We start from the raw sequence: 22,764 nt of genomic DNA, 5'->3' as shown, positions 1-22,764 counted from the left end.
GATAGATGGAAATCTGAGACTACCTTAAGCATGAAGTTGGGATGTGGCCTCAGGATGATTTTGTCCTTTATGAGCACAGCATAGGGCGAAGCGGTGATCCAAGTACTAAGCTCACTTGCTCATCTTCCTACCAATTACCTCTGCTATCAGGAAGGCCATTTTGATTGATATATGCTTGAGAGAAGTCTGAGCGAGAGGCTCATAAGGAGGGTCCCATTAGCTTTACCAGCACAAGATTTAGATCCCGTGTCAACTGGGATTGGCGAGGGGGTGGAACATTTAATATGCCCTTAAGGAACCTGCAAAGTGAAAGAAGGGTTTGTCCTTAACAAAACATTCTGATAAACAGATATTGCTGCCATGTGGACCTTCAGGGAGAGGCTAAGACTACTAAATCCTGAGACTAAGTGTAAAAGGTACTCAAAGATTGAAGGAACTTCAGCTTGAGATCTAGCGAGTCCTTTGTCAGCCACCTGATCTTCCTTATGTGACCCTGGGAATCAGGGAAATGGAAGAGACGTTCTTCTGTATCTGTTGAGGTTTGTGAGATCCAGAATGGACCTCAGAAATTAACTCTTCTTGAGAATCAGGAAACAGTGGTGTTAAAATCCTTTCCCTCAGTATTCCTATGGAAACTCTTTTATGGTTCCCTTCTTGAGGAGGGAATCCACTTTTTCCAATAGGACTCTCTCATGAGATGGGAGAGAATGGTGAAGTGGCCTGGTGCAGAACTGGATGGAGTATCCACCATCACTGGTGTCCACTATCCACTGATCCAAAGTAATCATGCACCAGAAACAGTAGGAGGAGAAACTAAGCCATTTTCCTTGCACTTGTGTCTGAGGTATCATATGCTGGTCTTAAGAGTGTCTTGTGAGCATACAACTCTCTGTGACCAAGGACTTAGCTACTTCCTTCTGTTCCTCCAGTCAAGATTCCAAGCTGGGGCTCATGGTCCCCCAAAGTGTAACTGCAGAAGGACAAGATGGTTTAGTAGTCAGCCATTTGGGAGGTCTAGACATGTAGGCTCTCCTGACAAAAGCATCCAGCTTACATCCCTCGGTTAGGAGTGGAAAGAGACACTTTGCCACCTTTAACTTTCTCTAATGCTGCAGACACCACTGTCTGCTCACCTGGACACAGGTAAGGAAGAAAAAGGAGATAGCCAAATAGTTCTGTCATCCTCAGCCCATCAAAGAATAAGAGGCAGAGACTACTTCTCACTAGTCCGTACCTGTAATATGTCAAACAGGGGATTGGATCTCTCTGGTGCCATGACCCATTTGCAGCTGACATGTATCTGCCATTCTTCCCAGTAGCCCCTGAAACAGTCTGATTGTCAGGAATGTAAACAGATGAAGCACCAATTTGGTCTTCAGGAAAGGTACTATCTGTATGTTCCTCCAAAGGGGACTCAGATGGTTACTCTGAAAGAGTCTCATCCCATTCCTTAGATATAGGTAGGTCTTCCTGCACATCTACTGGATTCAATGGCAGCATCAGTGCTGATGAGAAAGGTTGTTTTGGCACTGGATGAATGATAGGTACTATGAGGGCATCAATGCCAAGTGGGGGCCTGGTGCCAGATGGGGCATTGGAACTAGTGCCACAGTCAGTGCCGGGACTGGTCTCAGCCTCCAAAAGGGTCTTCAGAGTCCTGTATGTACAGCCACATGAGTAGCTGAAGAAAGCCTATGGTAGATTTCCATGACTTCTGGACCTAAGACAAGAGCAGAGGTCCAGTGCCCTGAGATCAATTCTGGGGACCGTGTAAAGTTCATCTCCAAAGGGGTTAGATATTCAGAGGCACCTGTGGGTTGGGACTGGAGGATTAAGTTTCAGTGCAGAGTCAAGCAGTGGAAAAGCATGCTGTAGGGTGGCTAGTAGATTCAGACACAGAAAGATCCAAAGTATTATTGGGATCTGAACTGGTTAGAAGTCCAAGTTAACTGGTGCTGAGATGTACAGCTCCACAGGAGCATGGAAAAGAGATGTCATTTGAGAATCTTTGAGGCACTTGTGTGTCAGAGAATACAAGAGAGAGACAACAACTCCTTTTCTCTCTTTTATGGGCCTCATGAGGAGATGTGCTGCTTCTCCTTCCTTTTACCTGAATGGACCTCTGAATGCCCCTGTAGAGCTGAGGCAGAGGCATCAGTGGATGAATAGAATGAGTGCCAAATCATCATGTGAGGAGCAGGTGGCAAGATGGGCACTTCCTGTGTTAGCACTGGGACTGAGGAAACCTTTAAGGTGGTGCCAACTTGAGCTTTGGTGCTAGGTGAAGGATTCATTCCCAGCATGGGGCCAAAGAGATTCTGGTCTCAAGCCCATGATAAAAAGCTGGCACTGAGGCCAGAGCAGTAAAACGCATCATGGGTCCTGCATAGGAAGACTTCTGCGCTGAGGCTGGGGTCTCTGCACCATCAATTAGCCCAGGCTATCAAGACTGTAGGCACACTGAGAAGCTAGATGAGCCTAGAGCCTGAAATGACTCTGCCTTCTAGAGCAGGGAGGGACTCAACAGCAAATTAAACTTTCAGTTACTTAGTGGGTCTCGGCCAGACATAGCAAGCACCAGATGAAAGCACCTGTCTCTGGTATGATCACTGGGCAGGAGGCACATCTCTTGATGCCCTTATGAGACCTCATGGCTCAACACAGTGTTGGTAAAAGGTATCTGGGACAAGGGAAGGGATATTTACAACGAACTACCTTATACTACTCTAAGCCAACTAATTACAAGAAGATATTAAGGTAGGATAAAGGAAGATCTAGCCCTGGGATCATGAAGGCAAGTTCTATTAGCATTCTGTGGCAGTGGCAGCAGCAAAAGACCTGAGGCACTTAGGGGGTGCACTCTCATATGTAGGGTAGGGAAATGAAGTCACCCTCGTGCAAGACTTCTCGTGCACTCCCCAAAGGACCCTGGTTTTCTGGCTGTTCTGCAGCTCAATGCCAGGGACAACATATCCCCATAAGGGTACTGCACAGAGGTCCTCAAAGAAGAACAGATATGTTCTTGTTCCTCAGAGAGGAGCCAAAGACACCAGCAGTTCTTAGTGTCCCCATTCCTAAAGAAGAAAGAGCAGAACTCCAGCATCTTTCTGGGGTCTGGAACAGTACTGTTGCATCTGGGGCAATCTTTGAGACACTAGGCTTCTCCCAATGGAGAAAGACTTGAGGTTTTGCTGGACAGGCAGCTATGGCAGTCATGAGACTCTTATGGAAAAAGCCCAAAGAATTTAAGGTGGGTGAAACCAAAAGGGTACTATAGAAATTGGTATGAAATTCTTTGAAAACTTGAGCAAGAATAATCTCCTTTCTATTAGAATTTTTATCCTCTAGGAATCTATAGAAAAGACACAAACTTACATTACATTCTAAATGATGACTCAAATAGTTCCACTGAAAAGGAAACAGGCTGAGAAGGCTACTGTAGCAGCACCAATGAGCCACTACTGAGAAGTAATAAATTTGTCAGGGGAAGGAATTGTTAATATTGGTGGTGGTAAAAATACAGATTTTCTTTGGTGCTATGTGACGAGAACCTGAGTGTGCATGTGGGCATATATGGTAAGAGTGGAGTAGTAGATTTTCCCCCCCCCCACCTATATCCAGCAAGTTTCCTCGATAAATTTGCAACGCTGTCTTAACTAAGGGGGGGAGGGGAGAGAAGAGAGAGACTATTTTCATTCACTGGAAAAACTTCTTAGTCAATCTTTTCCAAAGTTATCAAACCAAGCACCCTCACTGAGGGATAGAGTTTTACATTAAAACTCCAAATGTTTCAATTAGAGTTCAAGGACCCACTATGAAGAGATTTTTATCAGAATTCCTGAAAGGTCTCATACTTCTAGGCTGAGGAACATAAGTAATTTCAGACCAGAACATATCTGAGAAATTATAAATCATGGAAAACAAGGTCTAGAATGAACGTACCATTTAAATATCAAACAGGGTGTTATTACATGATGAAACTAATGAACCTGCTGGCTATAATGCCTGTACTTCTTGTCTCTGAACTAAGAATGTTTTTAAAAAGACAATCGAATACAAAGAGGCAATGGCCACTAATTTATATATTTACACTTTAAAGGGGTTATAGCAGTGGCACTAATTTTTTCTTAAGAAAAATCCACAAGTGAGCTTCATATATTGGTTAATAAGAGTGAAGGACTAGCTATTTGCTCCAGTTGATATAGTGCAAAAGTTGCTCTACTAAGTTTCCCCACACAGAAGTACTTCCATTTTCGACAACTTTACTATTCCAATCTAAGCCTTTCTTCAGAGAATGCCAGTCATGTTGTATTATGCTGTAACTCTGATGTAAACAAAGACTTACTTTCACATCCACCATTTTTTACCATAGGTCACCAACGATGAAAGCCTAGTGCATAAGTAACTGTACCACCAAGCCACATCATTTATATCATTTACTGAAATGAATTAGTTGTCTAAAACAGGATTTTAATAGAACCATACCAAGAATATGCTTGTAGAATGACCTTGTGAAGTAAATGTTGACCAGCTGCCTGTGATTCAGAGCTAAACCCAAGATCTGTCCAGCAAATCGAAAGTAGTTCAAGTGATCAGGATTTACAGAAGAGTTGCTGTTTGGCTGGAAGGTTGTTCCTATGAAACAAAGGGTGCCATTATATTTAGTCATAGTTTTAGCCCGTATCATACAACTGCAGCCTATATATTTTTACTGTAATTTGACCCTCTCAAATAAATTCAACAGTTGTAATTTGTTCGTAGGACAAGAACAAAAACACACATCCACATTACCCTCTTCTCTGATAGATCTATTTTCTTGGTGTGACCAAAATAAAAAAGAATCAAAAGGCAAAAACAGGATAAAACTTGTAATTACTTTTTGCAACTTATTAAAACTGCAACAGATGCACACACACATTCTTAACATTTCAAACAAAAATTACATTTTCCAGGGCCACAGTGTGTTTACCTTCTTCTCCTCAATCTATTGAATTGACAAAAATTTGAATATTTACCAGAAATATTTACATTCTTGCTGGTTTGGAATTAAAGTACAAAGGCCATCCAGAGCGAATATAAAACATGCATAGCCAAAACTTGGACACAACTTACAATAGGCAAGGTCTGACACTATGAAAAAGGAGGAAATGTTCCTTTACATAATTAAAATTATACAATCTCAAGTTCTCAGTATCTTTCTACATAACAAAAAGTTGAAGAAAGTTCTCCAGATTTTTAGAATTAGCGTGCATTGTTCAATAGACTATAATTAGAGCCAAACAACTTACTTAAGTGTAGCTGTACTCATCTGTGGTCTATTTCAAAGCTATTTTTCTTCTACTTAAGTAATTAATCTACTTGTTTGATTATCTGAAACACTGAAGTAAAAATTTGTTCTTTTTTTTTAGCATATTCTAATTCAGATTGTAATTTCTGTACTACATTCAGCAGGACTAAAGTGATGTAGGAAACAAATGGGTTAAAATGGAATTTTAATAGACAATCAGGGATGACTGAATTATGCCCTCATCATAAGGGTAATAATGAGCTACTACATATAGGCCCCAATCCCGACAATACTTATTCACAGGCATCATTTTACTCACATAAGCAGTTCCATGGCTATTCACGTGACTAAATTTGTGAACATACTTTAAGTGTTTGCAGGATTAGAGCCTAACCACTCCTTTTCATTTATTTAAAGCATAGTGACAGAAGGTTCAGTCTCTCTCACACACCTTCCTAAACCCTTTTTCCCAGCTTTCAGGATGCAACATTTGCTGGCTGAGTTCTCTTTGCAGTTTCCTAAAAAACTGGTAGAAGGTGTGAGTGAGACAATCCCTACTTCTGAGAAAAGCTTTGTGGCTAGATGATCTGTTCGGTACCCAAGAGACAAGAAGTCAGGCACTGAAGAGCCATTTCAGGGAGATAAACAGCTGTTTTTACTACAGAAACCAGTTGTGGGGCTGATGTCAAAGGTGAAGAAAAAAACTCCCCATATCTTGCCTGCACCAGCCCAGACATACAAGTAACTGCAAGGGGAAAGACAGCACCCTCCTGCTGCTGATGCGTGAGGTATGTCTTCTTGCTACCAGGAAAATGAAAGGAAGATTAAACTGGGAACTCAAAAGGAGCTAAAATAAAATTTCTCCACCCATGCCAAAGAAAGAGCAATATTGGCAAGTCAGTCAGCAACACGTCAACTTATAAAAGTTGCTTAGTTCTCAATTGTAGTTAATGGACAGTGCACATTACTTCTTTATTAGCAAAGGACTTTTTCTGTCCATTATACCTTAATTGATAACAGTTTACATTATGAATAACTTAGCGGACCTTTTCCTTAGATTATGAACATTTGCTGAAGCAAAATTTAAAGTTAGAAGAACAAGAGATACCAACATACCATCAGCTGACTGGGTGAAGAGTGCATAATCTGGGTTAACTATTTCATTGGATAAGATATCAAACCATTCACGTACCACACCTTGACCCTACATGTCAAAAGGATAAAAAATACAGCACAAAGAAATTTAATTTTACAAATAGTTGAACAAAATGAGTAACCAAATATATTCCTTAAGCAAAAGTATAAGAGTATTGTTAAAACTTCATTTAGATTCAAATTTTAGTTAGAATTGGTATAAATTATATTTATATGCATATCAAAAAATTGTTTATGAAGGTTTTACCTACCATGCCTTCTTCGCCATGGAATCGCACCGCAATCCCCTGCTTCAGCTTTGCACAATTTGCTTTAGACACAACTTCACAGCTACTCCTAAAAATAGACTCTAAATATGAAACACTAGTTAATTTTATATCTTAAAAGAATCACAAAAATATTATGCACTTTATACATGCATTCCTTGTCCTTGTAGTGTAATACCTCTGTGAACCAACAGGATATCATTTTCATTGACTGGTCTGTGCACCATGTCTGAATCCGGTTGTCCAGAGTGCAAATGTTCATAGAACCACTCACAACGATCTTTAAAGGGCTACAAAACAAAACAGGTGAAACATGCCCAATATATTACTCAATCATTCTCAAGGCTAATAATCAAAGCATTCTGTTAAATTCACTTTAAATATTAAGCTCCAGTGAGGGACTTCATTAAAGAGTAATTAGCAGACATTTCAACAAGATTTCACAAAGGAAATGAAAGCAAAATCAAGCACTAATCCTGCTAAAAGAATACACAAACATTTTGTATAGCTCATTTTTGCATCTGGAAAAGACGACACTTAACAATTCAAATGCTTATGTCCAGACGCTTTGAATGTTAGATCTGTAATTGAATACATTTGCAACCAATTAGCTCACTTTTAAATTCAATAATGAATTCTCATGAATAATGTTTTCTTTGAAACTATCCTCCACATTGTCTATTTAACATATTAACACAAACATATGCTTCCATTCTTATTCCTCATTGATCCTCTATGCTAATGAGGCCATAATCAATAGTACCTGACAATAATATGACTTCATTGAATAGGATGATGGAAAAGGTCTTCTGTAAAAGTAAGCAAACTCAGTATGGTTTGGGTTTGTGTGTTTTTTTAAGTCACTTATTTTCTTCAATTCTGAGAGAAATTCAATAGGTCTGGTTTGGTTTTGACCCAAGTTAGGCCATGACCATACTACAAGTACAGCCATGCTTTTGTAACCAGTTCATGACACCTATGCGACCGAGTTATGTATTTGTCTTTCAGTACGTCACTTCTATCTCACAACCATAATTAAAATACAATTGTGCATGTGCACTTACTATGAGATCTGCATCAGTGCATTGTGGGAAACGTGGGCAGCTCTCTCACACATATCTCAGCAGACAGAATGCTTAGAGAAAATGCCAAAAGCAGCATTGCGGATTACGTGTTCAGGGAAGGAGGACTGGCCTCACCAATTACACCATCAAGCTTAAAGGTCCTTTCCACACAGGATAGCGGAAGAAATGCAGAACTGATTACAGGAAGACAATCATATAGCAAACTAGGTTTCTGGCAGAACACCACACTGTTGGTTTTCAGGTTATCAACTGTGGCAGCTGACTGTGAACAGTGAGTTGTGGAGACAAATCATGTTTATGGCCAACCATGCCGTTAAGTGGTTACAAATTTATTTAAATTATGTAGCAGAGACAGGGCCTTAATCTGAAACTGCTCCGGTTTTTAAGAAGCTGTTTGATGAAAGAGGTTTTCCTCATTTAGGGCAATGATTCTCTGTTTCCTCCATTTAATAAAGGAAAAAGTCTCATGGACCCACCTCACAACACTCAAAACCCCCACTGTTGGATTCTCAGAATGTTTTATTGTCGAGTCCCCGATACTCCAGAGACCATGAGAATCACTGACTCAGAAATTGAATATTTTAAATCCTTATTCATCTGGTGTTTTGCCCACCATTGCAGGTTTATCTTAAAACTAAAAGTAGAAGCTGTTCTAAGATACAAACAAAAAACCAAGTATAATTCCCTTGATAGAAAAGTCAATACTGTCATTAAAATAACAGCAATAATGAAAGGTATGATTTACAGTAGTTCAAAGTACTTTTGAGACCTCTAATTCAATAGCAAATAAGACCTATGGAAATGGAAACAGCCAGGATTCCCTAGAAATCCATACAAAATGACATGTTTTTCAGCAGATCTCACCAGAAACATAGTTCCATCTTGTTTGACTCATGACATTCAAACAATTGTGGTGACTGTTATGGGATTTTGCTTAGAACAAGGCCTGACAAAAGGTGTGTTCACTCCCCATTGATTATTACTTGGGGGAAGCAGAACGTGCCTTTACTTGCTTTAGTGGATAGGATACCAGCATACGGGGCTTGGCTGAGTACAATATGGAACAGAACTGAAAATCATCCAGGGGACTGACAGCTAGCACAACCTTCACACCCTACCCTGAAAAGTTAGTCACATGGCAACGGAGATGGGTTCATAAACTCTAAGTTTTTAAAATAAATGGTTTTGCTTTGTGGACTATGGAGGAGAGGGGAATTCTCTCCAGACCTTTACAACTCTCAAAATACAGAATTTCTTTAAAGAGATTTTTGCTATTCAGGCAGCATGGCCCAGAGCTAGCCTACATGTCTTCTTAGGATTTGAGCAAATCCTTAGAGAAACAGGTCTAAAGAACCAACAAAAATGGTTTCTTATCATAGGTCTTTCTAATAAGCAGAACTACAGAGAATATTAGGAAATCACCAGACTATCCGCAGAAGTAAAGGTGCTCTCTTGTGTAATTTGTTGAAGGCTGAATGAAACAAAGTGCTGCCCACAAGCCACCCACTAGCAGTACTAGTGCAGACTTGGATAATGATCACATTGCAGCCAATGCTCACATGTGTGGCCTTGTGTGCAGCAGCAATACACTGATTGTACTGGGTTTTGTTTCCTGCCTTTTTACTTAACTCTCTGGAACACAAAAAAGAAAGCAAGCAATTGCAATAATACCCAAGTGTTTTAACCTCAGATGGCATGTGACAGGTGGTAGGAGGTATTCTACAGAGAGCAAGAGAATGTCCTGGCAACAGGATATCTGACTGAAGTGAGCAGCTATAGCAGAATTATAAATTGAAGACTCAGACTAATTATTGTACAGCTATGGGCCAGAAACAGTTGGCACAACTGTTCTCAAAGTAATTCAGTTATATTTTAAATGGAAAAGATAGCAGATAAAAAGTTCACCCTGGCAAATATCAATCTATTTGTTTAAGCTCAAATACTAGAGGTAGTTAACCTTCAGGCTTTAGAGTTAAATCAGTAATTTATGGATGTGCAAATGAAAAAAAAAAAGTGTTGTATTAAAGATATAAATAAAAAGTGCTTAACATTTACCTGTGCTTTTATGATGTGCATGAATCTCGACATCAGTTCAGGGCACTCAAGAAGAAAATGAAAGTGGTCAAAAATTATTTTGGGGTTTCTGAAAAAAAAAAAAAAAATGTTTTAAGTTGGAAGTTTACTAGTTGCAGGTGCACAGATCTAACCAAAGTCTCATGACAGAACTGAGAATACCTGAAAAGGTATTTTAAAAAGTTTAAACAAAACAAAAATTATAGGATATTTTCAAGAAACACTGACATTGCATAAAGTGTGTTTTCCTGCCTCACTTTGTGGGAGGCTTGCATTACCTCACCTCACCTAAAGAGGCTCTCTAGAGAGAGGACAAGGGGGTATACTGAGCAATCCTCAGAGGAACTTTGGAAGCAGCCAAGCATAAGGAGAAGACGAACTAGGCTGTATGTTTCATTCAGCATTCCTTTGGTGAGTAAACCAAAACCTTGGGAGAGGGAGGGTAATTTGGCCTGTCGTGTGGGCTATGTTTGGAGCAGGGTAGGAGATGGCACCTACTCATAGACCAATAGTTCTAGTTCCTTCTTGACAAGTTTTGGGATATGAAACATACAGAAGAGTTGCTTAGGTACGTACTCATTTAAGCTTCATTCCTGCAATGCTTGTGGACATACATCATTTATGCACAGGAGTACTTCCACGGAGTTAGTTCAATGGGCCTACTAATGTGCATAGTTAGATGTGTATGAATACATGCTGGATCAGGATTGTACCCAGCAAACACACACCTCTGAATCACAATTAAATATGAATTTGTAACTAACATTTTAGTCAAATAAAAATATTAAATTTTTTGAAGGCCTACCGGTTAACAAAGCACTTAAGAACATTGTCATGTTTGCAGACAAATTCTATAAAACGAGGTGACGTCATCCTGTAATACAAATAAAATGTATTTAGTTGTAAATAAATTTGTTCATTGAAAATAAAACGAATGCAGAATTTAAGATTGTACAACAAACCTTGTAATTTTAAGTAAAAAAATCCTATGTAATCCCAGTATCATGTTGCGGTAAAGGATTTTTCAAGTATATAATTAATTAGATATACTAGAAGATTAAAACACTGCTTTACATTGCATCCTCAGTAGTAATCAAGAAGGCAAGAAGTGTCAAGTGTCAAAGCCTGGCCATGCAGCCTGACTGGTAACTGCTCTCCTGAGCGTATGGTTTATGTTACAGCCTAACTGCATCATCACATGCTTTTTCTGCAGGACTTTTGCTTCTTTCACTATGCAGGTGGGAACACATGCATTGGATGATACAATTTAGCATACATCCTTTCTACTATAATGTTAAGAGCACCTCACATCTTGAGTTTATATTTAAATATACAGAGCATGTTAACATTACTATGTTTTTAGTGGAGCTTTTAACTGTTTAACCTAGATCTCAAAAGGTATTAACATCTGAAGGTGAACGAAAACATTTAATACAACACACATACTAAGACCTTATCTACACATAAGCACTGCAGCTGCATCACTATAGCGTTTAGTGGAGACGCTACCTACGCCCCCAGTAGATATTCCACCTCCCAGAGAGGCGGTAGCTATGCTGACAGGAGAAGCCCTCCTGTTGACATAGCACTGTCTACACTGGGAGTTAGGTCAGCATAACTGCGTCGTTCAGGGATGTGGATTTTCCAAACCTGTGAGCAACATAGTTATACCAACATAAGTCTGTAGTATAGACCAAGCCAAAAGATATTAACATGATCATTACCTTTCACCTGCCCACACCTGATCTCAGAAACCTGTATTTCTCCAGCAAGAGGTGATGACATGAAACACCTCAAACATTTTAGGGAACCGCATCTTTTACACTGCTTTAGGCTTCTGATTTATCAGTTCTTGCAGGAGAACGGTTCTGAAACTTCAGGTCTTGGCAGTTAAGAGGAAGTTATTTTTAAATATATCAAATGCTTTTAAAAATTTGTATGTTTTTAAGCCTACCCTGTATCTACATTCAGTATTGTGCTAACCATTGAGTGGTTAAAAGTTGTGTGTAATTATAATCCTCACTTAGAGGGGGAACCCTATTTTTCTAGTTTTCTTTAATCTATTTTCCAAAATATACTCAATATTTAGAAAGAGTTGGAGACTGTAAAAGTTTGACTCCCTTCTCAACTTTAAAAAAAAAAAGGGGGGACATGTTGCCCAACGTGTCAGAAAAACTTTCATCTACAACTGATTAGCCTTCAATTAATTTTGTTCTGTTGGGAATATCCTCTGGATTCAAATCTAATCTTTTAGAGTTAGACAAGAAGTTGTTTTGTTTTGTTTTTTTATTACTCCTACTGCTAAGTATATTTATGAAAGCAGAAGCATTTTCTTTGAGATTTGAGTTTGTGAAAAAAGTGTTGCATGGACAATACTATACAATGAAATACTCTAGCCTTAGAAAAAAACGGAGGGAGCAGCAATACAAGCTCTCTTACACTATCCCACTAACATCAACAATGTTATGCTTATAGGGCAAGTAGCATATTATCAAGACAAGTTCAATCCTTTATGTCAAATAGATTAACAAGAAGGAGTTCAGTTATAATGGAGACTCTTGTCTACTCACTAGGTATTGGACTGAGACCACCAATCTATTTCACCTGGGCCATTAGAACAGATGTCATGTGGTAACAGCTTTTTAGTGTCTGCTAACCTGGGACTGAATTCAGAGTGGGCATGACCTAGAGATGAAAGGTTTTGTATCCCATTACAATTCTCTGCGACATCAAGTCAGATGAGTTCTGCCGCTGGTGCTTATTTTTGCATGAAATGACAGTTCTGATTTTTCTGACATCAAAATTGTAGTAGCAGTTATGAAGACAATTATGTGAAACTAGGGAGGACTTCACATGTGGAATATAAAGTGGAAGTAGTTGAACCCCAGGAGATCATGTTTTCCCATAACTATCACATGTAATAAGACAAAAAAGGCAAAAACTACTCAAGATACTCAATGTGAGCAGAATTGCACCAAGAGTTTTCATGAGACAGCAGCAACACTACGAAAAGGAAGGTCTGCTGCATTGTTTAGAAGCGTTATGAAAAATAATAAAATACTTGAACAAATGAAAGAAGCACAGAGCAATCCCTTGATTGTCATTAGTTTGTCAGCATTCATATTTTCACAAGAAATCAGACTAATTTTAAAAAATAAAATTTTAGATAATGAGCAGAATCCTCCTTACCCTTGAGGCATCTGACAGGAGCAGCACATATAAAACGCTTGAATGACAGCACTCAGCCTGTTTGCTGTCACTGAGATAACATCCTGGCAATCTGCACAAGCTTCCTGCTTCCTGGCAACATCATACGCTTTAGAATCCCCTGTGTCAGTAGACAGCTTTTCTCTGCTCTCAGTTCCTGCAGCGTCAAAGGCAGGCTGATTTGGCCCTTTCTGCTTTAGTAAAATGGATGTAATGTTGGCAGAGTCTCTCTTGTTTTTCATCAATTCTGTAGCTATTAGAACTAGCCATTCATCTAATGAGTGCCAGAGTAATTCCAGCGGCTGCAATGCACAAGGAAATGACAAAAATGTAATTGGACATATTTGTGAATATTAGAAATAAGATCACACCATAAACAAAGACAAGTACAGCATGACTTCCATGCAAATGGTGAAGCTGCTAAATTAAATTCTAATAAAGCTCATCTCATAGATGGAGTCAAGTATTTGTTCACGTAAAATCTTTTCACATATCCATACAGTAATCTAAAAAAACCCACATAAAACCAAGGAGAAAGGAGGGGGAGAAGGGAATCACGTAGTAGATAAAGAAGAGATATATGATCACCTTGTGTTTTATACCAACTTTAATTTATAAAACTCACACATACATGTTGGTCCAGCAGTTGCTATGTACACACTACTGACCAGAGGTAGTGCTATCCTAACTGCTAGGGTCAGGCAGCGAGACAGAGAGATGAAATTCAAGTCCTAACAATTCTGCGTATACTATTTGAAATGTTCGACGTCTGAACAAGTCTGTTCTTTTTTATATCTAGATCAAGCAAGCTGCTCCAATCAGGTGGACCCCTGCAACTATACAGAGCCCCAGTTAAGTCAACAGGCCTCTATGCAAGCACACTGACCATCAACATAAAGTTTGCCAGAGCAGGACCAAAATTAATATTTTTATGAGTAGTTCTGCTAGTATCATGAACGTCTCAGAGTTCATATTGCTAATATGATTAATTTCACTGGCTAGAAACAAGTTTATTGGTAATAATTATGCAAGTTTCCCCACTGCCCTTTAAAAACATCAATCTCATTCACTATTTTGCAAAGATATTCATAGAGCAGTTTAATTTTTTTACAGGACAAGATATTTAGTATCTATTTTGTTTAAGACCACAGTTCACTAGAGGTGTAACTGAAGAGTATGGAATAAGTAAGGCAGCTTTTGTACACACACACGTATTATCATCTCATCCCTTCTCCCTCTTAAAAGCGTTATTGCAGAGGTACAATAGAACCCCGTTTATCTGGTCTAACTGGAACCAAGACCAGATCAGATAATCAAAATTCCGGAAAAACCAGAAAATGGGAAAATGTGATGCTGCAGCACCATCTAGCGGCCACAGGAGAAATCGCCCGCTTCTGGTCCTGGAGTCCTGGTTGTCTGGTAAATGTGGAGAGCCTGTTCAGGGAGAGTCAGATAAACAGGGTTCTGTTGTACTTGAGAAGTGGGATCTGGACCTCTCCCCTTATAACTTCAGTACTCTGTTCCTGCCACTTACTGATATCTGTTTTCTTTGCACCCATGCTGACAAAACAGTATCCGGATGACACTTCTTGGGGGTCACCTCAACTAAGTGCTTCAACATAGGTGTCATTTTTACTGCAATTACTTCTCACAAGAGATCAGAAGGTTAGCTTCCCTCCAAGGATCCATGACTGACTTTACCACAAAACAATGTAAGACTTAAATCTTGTAATTAAAAACAAGATTTACTGAATTACAGAAAAGTCAGATTAAAAAGTAGCTGTATGCTTAACATATATACTCAGAAAGACAAAGCTAGGTAGGCATTTCCTCGATTAGCCTTGCATTTCTAAAGTGTGCTTTCTCCTAAGTATTTCAGATGCTTGTCAGACACCCTTCTTGATTTCTTAGGACTCCTGTTTTTAATTCTCTGTTCCATTATGCCCTGCAGGCACCAAACTGGTATTCCTGGAGGTCTGACCCCAAATTCATTCAGATTGTATTCAGAGCTGTGGTCAAGACAGTTTCAGTTCCTGTTTTCCTATTTCAACATTATGACTTATCAAATGCGAATCCCCACACACACACTTCCAAAGTGGTCTACATTTTATGCCAACATTAATGACCATGCCTAAGCAGGATGACTTAGTTGAAGTTGTCACCAAGAAACCAACTTAGTTTGCTTTTAAAAATGCAGACCTTACACTTCATTCTATAATGACAAGAATGAATTTAGATCTATTCTATATCCAAGATGAATCAGGAAAGAGTAACTGATCTCCATTTTCTCCTTGCGCAACGGGCTGTACTTGACCTCTCAAGGCCCCTTCCAGCCTTACATTTCTATGATTCTAGTACACATATCAAACATCCTTTGAGTCACATCATTTTTATTCTTTGTGTGTCCAGAAAGGCTACTATTCAGTAACACATGGCACTACCCCTTCTCTTAAACCTATTCATGTTGCCTGTGCAGCACTTTCATTCTCTACTAAAATGGTTCTCAACCAGGGGTACGTGTACATTTTTTCAATAATAGTGTGCTGTGACACTTTTGTATTTCTATGTCAGATTTGTAAGCAAGTCGTTTAAGTGAAGTGAAACTTGTGGGTACGAAAGACAAATCAGACTCCTGAAAGGAGTACAGTAATCCGGAAAGGTTGAGAGCCACTGCTCTACTGACCTGGAATGCCAGAAATCAAACCCAGCTCTCATGCTGCAGTATACAGCAATACCTTCTAGCCAACTGACAAATGTTTTAGTTTTAAAAAGATTTAGAGCAGGGAACCTCTAGTCCATAAAAGCAATAGCCGTATGACAACAAAAAATCATAATTTGATTCTAGAAATGAGAGAATCAAATGTTACAGGCTTCTCCGATTAGGACAGGGAGATTATGCAAAGAAGTTCATTAGTACACGCTCATATTTAACAAAACTATCAGAAAAAAATCAAAGACTTAAAAAAAAAATCAGCAGAACAAGATTATTAAAAACTTAATACAGGCACTGAAGCCTAAAGAATACTAAGCCACAATTCAGGCTTAGCATGTCTAACGTTTATTTGTCCCAGTGATCTCTTAAAGGATATTGCTTCGGATGCACAGGGAAATTGGTCAACAGCATCATCAACTTTGGGCTGTTTAATGCTTAATCAATAATAAGACCATCACAATTTATAATTCACCGATGGATGAGGCATCTAACCTTGCATATACTACCACCACTTAACTGGATTGCATTGTGTTAGTACCTAGCTGAAATAAGATGAACTAAGTCCAATGTGAACTGAATTCGGACCAGGAAAGATGTATTTGATCTCAGGTTTAGAAGATGCCCACTCTCAAGGACATGACTCTCAAATCCAAGTATCCTGGAATACAGTTAATTTGTAAATCTGGAAGTGTGCAGCTCACACTAGGATTTATTGGAATTACTAGCCAAGTTTATTGAGCTCTAGAGTCTTAAAATAGTCCCAGTGTTAGACCCAGATAAAAGCAAACTGGCTATGACTTAAGCAATGTAAGACAGAAGCATGCTTGCAGGGAGAAACATTTAGAATAAGCAGAAGTAGTGCCTGCATGATTTTTTCAAAGATAGTTTGCTCTTTTAGGGTCCTATTGGACCAATTGCCTCCAGTTTACAAGGTAGCAAAGGTAATCTACAGTGAGTTTGAACACACAGTGCAGAACAAGAAGTTCTGATCCTTTTCTAATGACTACCTCAAAGCAGCCATCCATGCCTATCACTGACAAATTAGAGCTGCAATGTGATGTGGGACCTTGAATCTGAAATAATTCAAGGTATTCAATGGAATATAATGGAGAGGAGACTAGAACCTGGTCAAACTAAACAGAAAAGGGGCTTCTCACAGGTAGACTTAATTTGAGTTAAAAGGGATTTCCTTCAAACTTGGGTTTCTAAACAAAATATATATTAACCAAAGAATTTCTTTGCACAGCCAAAGTTCAGTATAATCAAGCAGTGAGTTTTAATTAGCTAGTGATTCCTTCACCTACGAAGAGGGGCTGACTCCTAGTGAATTCTATCATCTGCATGACACAGGTAATACATCCACTTTTAATACCTTTGGAATCTCTTAAATGAAGCTTGGCTGGGTCTGTTGTAGTGAGTTAAGGATGGAATCTTAACTATGCCTCCAGTAAGATATCAAAGCTATTCTCTTCCCTCAAAATGTGAGCTTTTTCCATGTCAGCCCATGCTCAGGGTCTATCCAAACTCTCTACATCTCTCCATGCCAGCTTACTGTGGCTATTTTTTTTATTTAAGTGTTTAAAGCAGGGGTTGGCAAACTACGGCCCACGGGCAACGTCTGGCCTGTTGGACCTTTTAATCTGGCGCTCGAGCTCCTGCTGCAGGAATGGCACCTGCAGAAGGGGCAGCACCTGCAGACAGGACAGTGTGGAGAGCTGCCTGGCCGCGTCTCCGTATAGGCCATGGCGCTGCTTCCGGGACCAGCTTGAGGTAAGCGCCGCCCGGAGCCTGCACCCATGACCCTCCCCACGCCCCAACCCCCTGACCCAGCCCTGATCCCCCTTCTCAGCCTCTGAATCCCTCGGTCCGAGCCAGGAACACAGTCCTGCACCCCAAACCACTCATCCCCAGCCCCACCCCAGAGCCCTCACCCCCTCCCGCACTCCAACCTCCTGCCCCAGCCTGGAGCCCCCTCCCACATCCTGAACTCCTCATTTCTGGCCCAGAACCTGCACCCCCTCCTGGAGCCCAAACTCCCTCCTGCAGCCCAAACCCCAATTTTAGGAGCATTCATGGTCCGCGATACAATTTCCATACCCAGATGTGACCCTCAGGCCAAAAAGTTTGCCCACCCCTGGTTTAAAGGAAGAAGAGGTGCCCGAGACTTGAGGCACTTCTGAAAATTATTTTAAAATATAATAAATCATAGAATCATAGAATATCAGGGTTGGAAGGGACCTCAGGAGCTCATCTAGTCCAACCCCCTGCTCAAAGTAGGACCAATCCCCAACTAAATCATCCCAGCCAGGGCTTTGTCAAGCCTGACCTTAAAAACCTCTAAGGAAGGGGATTCCACCATCTCCCTAGGTAACCCATTCCAGTGCTTCACCACCCTCCTAGTGAAACAGTTGTTCCTAATATCCAACCTAAACCTCCCCCACTGCAACTTGAGACCATTACTCCTTGTTCTGTCATCTGGTACCACTGAGAACAGTCTAGATCCATCCTCTGCAAACACTTGGAAGGTGGTAAGGTGATAGGGAATAGCCAGCATGGATTTGTAAAGAACAAATCATGTCAAACCAATCTGATAACTTTCTCTGATAGGATAACGGAGAAGCGGTGCATGTGGTATACCTAGACTTTAGTAAGGCATTTGATACGGTCTCGCATGATCTTCTTATCAATAAACTAGGCAAATACAGCTTAGATGGGGCTACTATAAGGTGGGTGCATAACTGGCTGGATAACCGTACTCAGAGAGTAGTTATTAATGGTTCCCAATCCTGCTGGAAAGGTATAACACAGGGATCGGCAACCTTTCAGAAGTGATGTGCCGAGTCTTCATTTATTCACTCTAATTTAAGGTTTCGCATGCCAGTAATACATTTTAACGTTTTTAGAAGGTCTCTTTCTATATGTCTATAATATGTAACTAAACTATTGTTGTATGTTTAAAGTAAATAAGGTTTTTAAAATGCTTAAGAAGCTTCATTTAAAATTAAATTAAAATGCAGAGTCCCCCCAGAACAGTGGCCAGGACCCGGGCAGTGTGAGTGCCACTGAAAATCAGCTCGCATGCCACCTTCGGCACGCGTGCCATAGGTTGCCTACCCCTGGTATAACAAGTGGGGTTCCGCAGGGATCTGTTTTGGGACCGGCTCTGTTCAATATCTTCATCAACGACTTAGATATTGGCATAGAAAGTACGCTTAGTAAGTTTGTGGATGATACCAAACTGGGAGGGATTGGAACTGCTTTGGAGGATAGGGTCATAATTCAAAATGATCTGAACAAATTGGAGAAATGGTCTGAGGTAAACAGGATGAAGTTTAATAAAGACAAATGCAAAGTGCTCCACTTAGGAAGGAACAATCAGTTTCACACATACAGAATGGGAAGAGACTGTCTAGGAAGGAGTACGGCAGAAAGGGATCTAGGGGTTATAGTGGACCACACGCTAAATATGAGTCAGTGTGATACTGTTGCAAAAAAAGCAAACATGATTCTGGGATGCATTAACAGGTGTGTTGTGAGCAAGACACGAGAAGTCATTCTTCTGCTCTACTCTGCGCTGGTTAGGCCTCAACTGGAATACTGTGTCCAGTTCTGGCCACCGCATTTCAAGAAAGATGTGGAGAAATTGGAGAGGGTCCAGAGAAGAGCAACACAAATGATTAAAGGTCTAGAGAACATGACCTATGAAGGAAGGTTGAAAGAATTGGGTTTGTTTAGTTTGGAAAAGAGAAGACTGAGAGGGGACATGATAGCAGTTTTCAGGTATCTAAAAGGGTGTCACAAGGAGGAGGGAGAAAACTTGTTCATCTTAGCGTCTAAGTATAGAACAAGAAGCAATGGGCTAAAACTGCAGCAAGGGAGGTTTAGGTTGGACATTAAGAAAAAGTTCCTAACAGTCAGGGTGGTTAACCACGGGAATAAACTGCCTAGGGAGGTTGTGGAATCTCCATCTCTGGAGATATTTAAGAGTAGTTTAGATAAATGTGTATCAGGGATGGTCTAGACAGTATTTGGTCCTGCCATGAGGGCAGGGGACTGGACTCGATGACCTCTCGAGGTACCTTCCAGCCCTAGAATCTATGACTCTTTGCAACCCCTAGCAGCTATCAAATCCCCCCTCATTCTTCTCTTCTGCAGACTAAACAATCCCAGTTCCCTCAGCCTCTCCTCCTAAGTCATGTGCTCCAGCCCCCTAATCATTTTTGTTGCCCTCTGCTGGACTTTCCAATTTTTCCACATCCTTCTTGTAGTGTGGGGCCCAAAACTGGACACAGTACTCCAGATGAGGCCTCACCAATGTCGAACAGAAGGGAATGATCACATCCCTCCATCTGCTGGCAATGCCCCTACTTATACAGCCCAAAATGCCGTTGGCCTTCTTGGCAACAAGGCACACTGTTGACTCATATCCAGCTTCTCATCCACTGTAACCCCTAGCTCTTTTTCTGCAGAACTGCTGCCTAGCCATTCAGTCCCGAGTCTGTAGCAGTACATGGGATTCTTCCGTCCTAAGTGCAGGACTCTGCACTTGTCGTTGTTGAACCTCATCAGGTTTCTTTTGGCCCAATCCTCTAATTGTCTAGGTCCCTCTGTATCCTATCCCTACCCTCCAGCGTATCTACCACTCCTCCCAGTTTAGTATCATCTGCAAACTTGCTGAGGGTGCAGTCCATGCCATCCTCCAGATCATTAATGAAGATACTGAACAAAACCGGCCCCAGGACCGACCTCTGGGGCACCCCGCTTGATACCGGCTGCCAACTAGACATGGAGCTATTGATCACTACCCGTTGAGCCCAACGAACTAGCCAGCTTTCTATCCACCTTATAGTCCATTCATCCAGCCCATACTTCTTTAACTTGCTGGCAAGACTACTGTGGGAGACCATATCAAAAGCTTTGCTGAAGTCAAGGAACACCACATCCACTGCTTTCCCCTCATCCACAGAGCCAGTTATCTCGTCATAGAAGGCAATTAGGTTAGTCAGGCATGACTTGCCCTTGGTGAATCCATGCTGACTGTTCTTGATCCCTTTCCTCTCCTCTAAGTGCTTCAGAATTGATTCCTTGAGGACCTGCTCCATGATTTTTCCAGGGACTGAGGTGAGGCTGACTGGCCTGTAGTTCCCCAGATCCTCCTCTTTCCCTTTTTTAAAGATGGGCACTACATTAGCCTTTTTCCAGTCATCCAGGACCTCCCCCGATCGCCATGAGTTTTCAAAGATAACGGCCAATGGCTCTGCAATCACATCCGCCAACTCCTTTAGCACCCTCGGATGCAGCGCATCCGGCCCCATGGACTTGTGCTCGTCCAGCTTTTCTAAATAGTCCTGAACCACTTCTTTCTCCACAGAGGGCTGGTCACCTCCTCCCCATGCTGTGCTGCCCAGTGCAGTAGTCTGGGAGCTGACCTTGTTCGTGAAGACAAGAGGCAAATAAAAGCATTGAGTACATTAGCTTTTTTCACATCCTGTCACTAGGTTGCCTCCCTCATTCAGTAAGGGGCCCTCAATCAGTATATTAAGAGGAGTAACCAGATTGCATATGATCATATTTATTAAGCCACACATTTCCTACACAACAACATGGGTAACATTTGCTCCATTTGCAGCCTTTTTAAACAGTCTTCCAGCATGTCCAAAATGTCAGCAGATTCAGGGTCTTTTGGACCCTGGGGATTACATTCCAAAGGAAAGGGCTCCTTCACAGAGGACACCCTGCTACTCTTTTATACCCAGGGGCAGGAGGGGGAAGAGAGGACCAATTCCCAGGCCTGTTCTGATCTCTACAGCACAAACAGTAACCACTGTTAACTGGCAGACACAGTATGACATTTCTTCCTTCCCAAAAGGATTAAAGTGATCAGGACCACTACATACCTAAGGAAGGATTAAAGAGGAAAACATGTCTTCTGGGAGCCAAATATTGTCTGGCCCCCACCAGCTAAGCTACCTGAATACTGTGAGTCCAAAAGGAGCATACTACTTGCAACATGCCACTGAAGACTTTTAAACTAGCCCTCCCCATTGCTAGTCAAGTAAAATATACAACTGGAGATGAGGGTTAACACCTGAAAGTGAAAATTAATCTGTGCTAAAATACCAAGACAGAAAAGCCATCGGAAGCCAAGGCAGAATCCTTTCTTCAAAATTTTAAGGTTTCTAAACACAAACTTCACTAAAAACAAACAAAACAAACTGAGACCCATCATGCAATTCTCACTTTTGCTAATTAGCAAGTTAAGATTTAAAGCCATGTTAGTACAGTACATAGTTAAATATACTAAACTCATGTATTTGAAAATATAAGTTTGCTTTATAGCGTAAAAAGGCTATTACCAGTGTATTTTGAGAAAGCAATGTGATCTTAGTAATTCAAACCTTCCCCATAGCACTCTGCCATTAAATCTTTGTTGACAATAAAGGAGGGCACTGTTTGAGTAGAGTTTAGTGATGTTCACCTGCGTATCAAGTTATTCAACTGTAATATTTCAGTTTTAGGAAAAAGCTTGAGTTATATTAGCAATATTTCTTCTGCAGTAGATTTCATATTTCCCAGTAGAGTCACTGAGAAAAAGGACAGACTATTTTACCATCAAGCATTAGACAATATCTGAAACAGAGGCTTTTTAATTTATATATTTTCTCCCCTCCTTCCAGTAGGTGACACTATTCAACAAAATGAAGAATTACAGGGTTTGAATTTTGAGTATTCTTTTTTGGGGCTGCTTTGTTTCTACCAATATATTCATCCCTCAATATACATACATACCTCAATGCTAACGTGATTTTCACGTCAAAGAAAATGTAACAACTCTGATGTGTTTTGAAAAGAAGGAATTTAGAGGATAGCAAAAACGGAATGCTTTACAAAATAGCAAGTTACACAATTTCCTACTGAAGTATCATATACATGAAAAATATACATTCAGAGGTGAGACTTTTCATTAACAGAGCTTTG

At 40.5% G+C, this 22,764-nt stretch overlaps 1 protein-coding gene across 5 annotated transcripts in view; it reads right to left on the bottom strand.

The window, feature by feature from the left end:
- Positions 1 to 22,764, bottom strand: part of HACE1 (HECT domain and ankyrin repeat containing E3 ubiquitin protein ligase 1) — an 80,559-nt gene that overhangs the window by 31,546 nt on the left and 26,249 nt on the right. For all 5 annotated transcript variants that reach the window (XM_026653962.2, XM_026653966.2, XM_026653974.2 and 2 more), the window contains 7 exons: positions 13,056 to 13,375; positions 10,672 to 10,740; positions 9,849 to 9,936; positions 6,887 to 6,998; positions 6,694 to 6,791; positions 6,404 to 6,491; positions 4,486 to 4,635 (listed from right to left, as the gene is read on the bottom strand). In XM_026653962.2, the coding sequence (XP_026509747.1) occupies positions 4,486 to 4,635; positions 6,404 to 6,491; positions 6,694 to 6,791; positions 6,887 to 6,998; positions 9,849 to 9,936; positions 10,672 to 10,740; positions 13,056 to 13,375 (925 nt within the window). The remainder of the gene's footprint in view (positions 1 to 4,485; positions 4,636 to 6,403; positions 6,492 to 6,693; positions 6,792 to 6,886; positions 6,999 to 9,848; positions 9,937 to 10,671; positions 10,741 to 13,055; positions 13,376 to 22,764) is intronic.

This window comes from Terrapene carolina, unplaced genomic scaffold (assembly GCF_002925995.2).
Source record: "Terrapene carolina triunguis isolate 2854851 unplaced genomic scaffold, T_m_triunguis-2.0 Scaffold42, whole genome shotgun sequence".
NCBI lineage: Eukaryota > Metazoa > Chordata > Testudines > Emydidae > Terrapene > Terrapene triunguis.
Note: the sequence above shows the minus strand (reverse complement) of the source record. Positions and strands in the feature narration are given on the sequence as shown.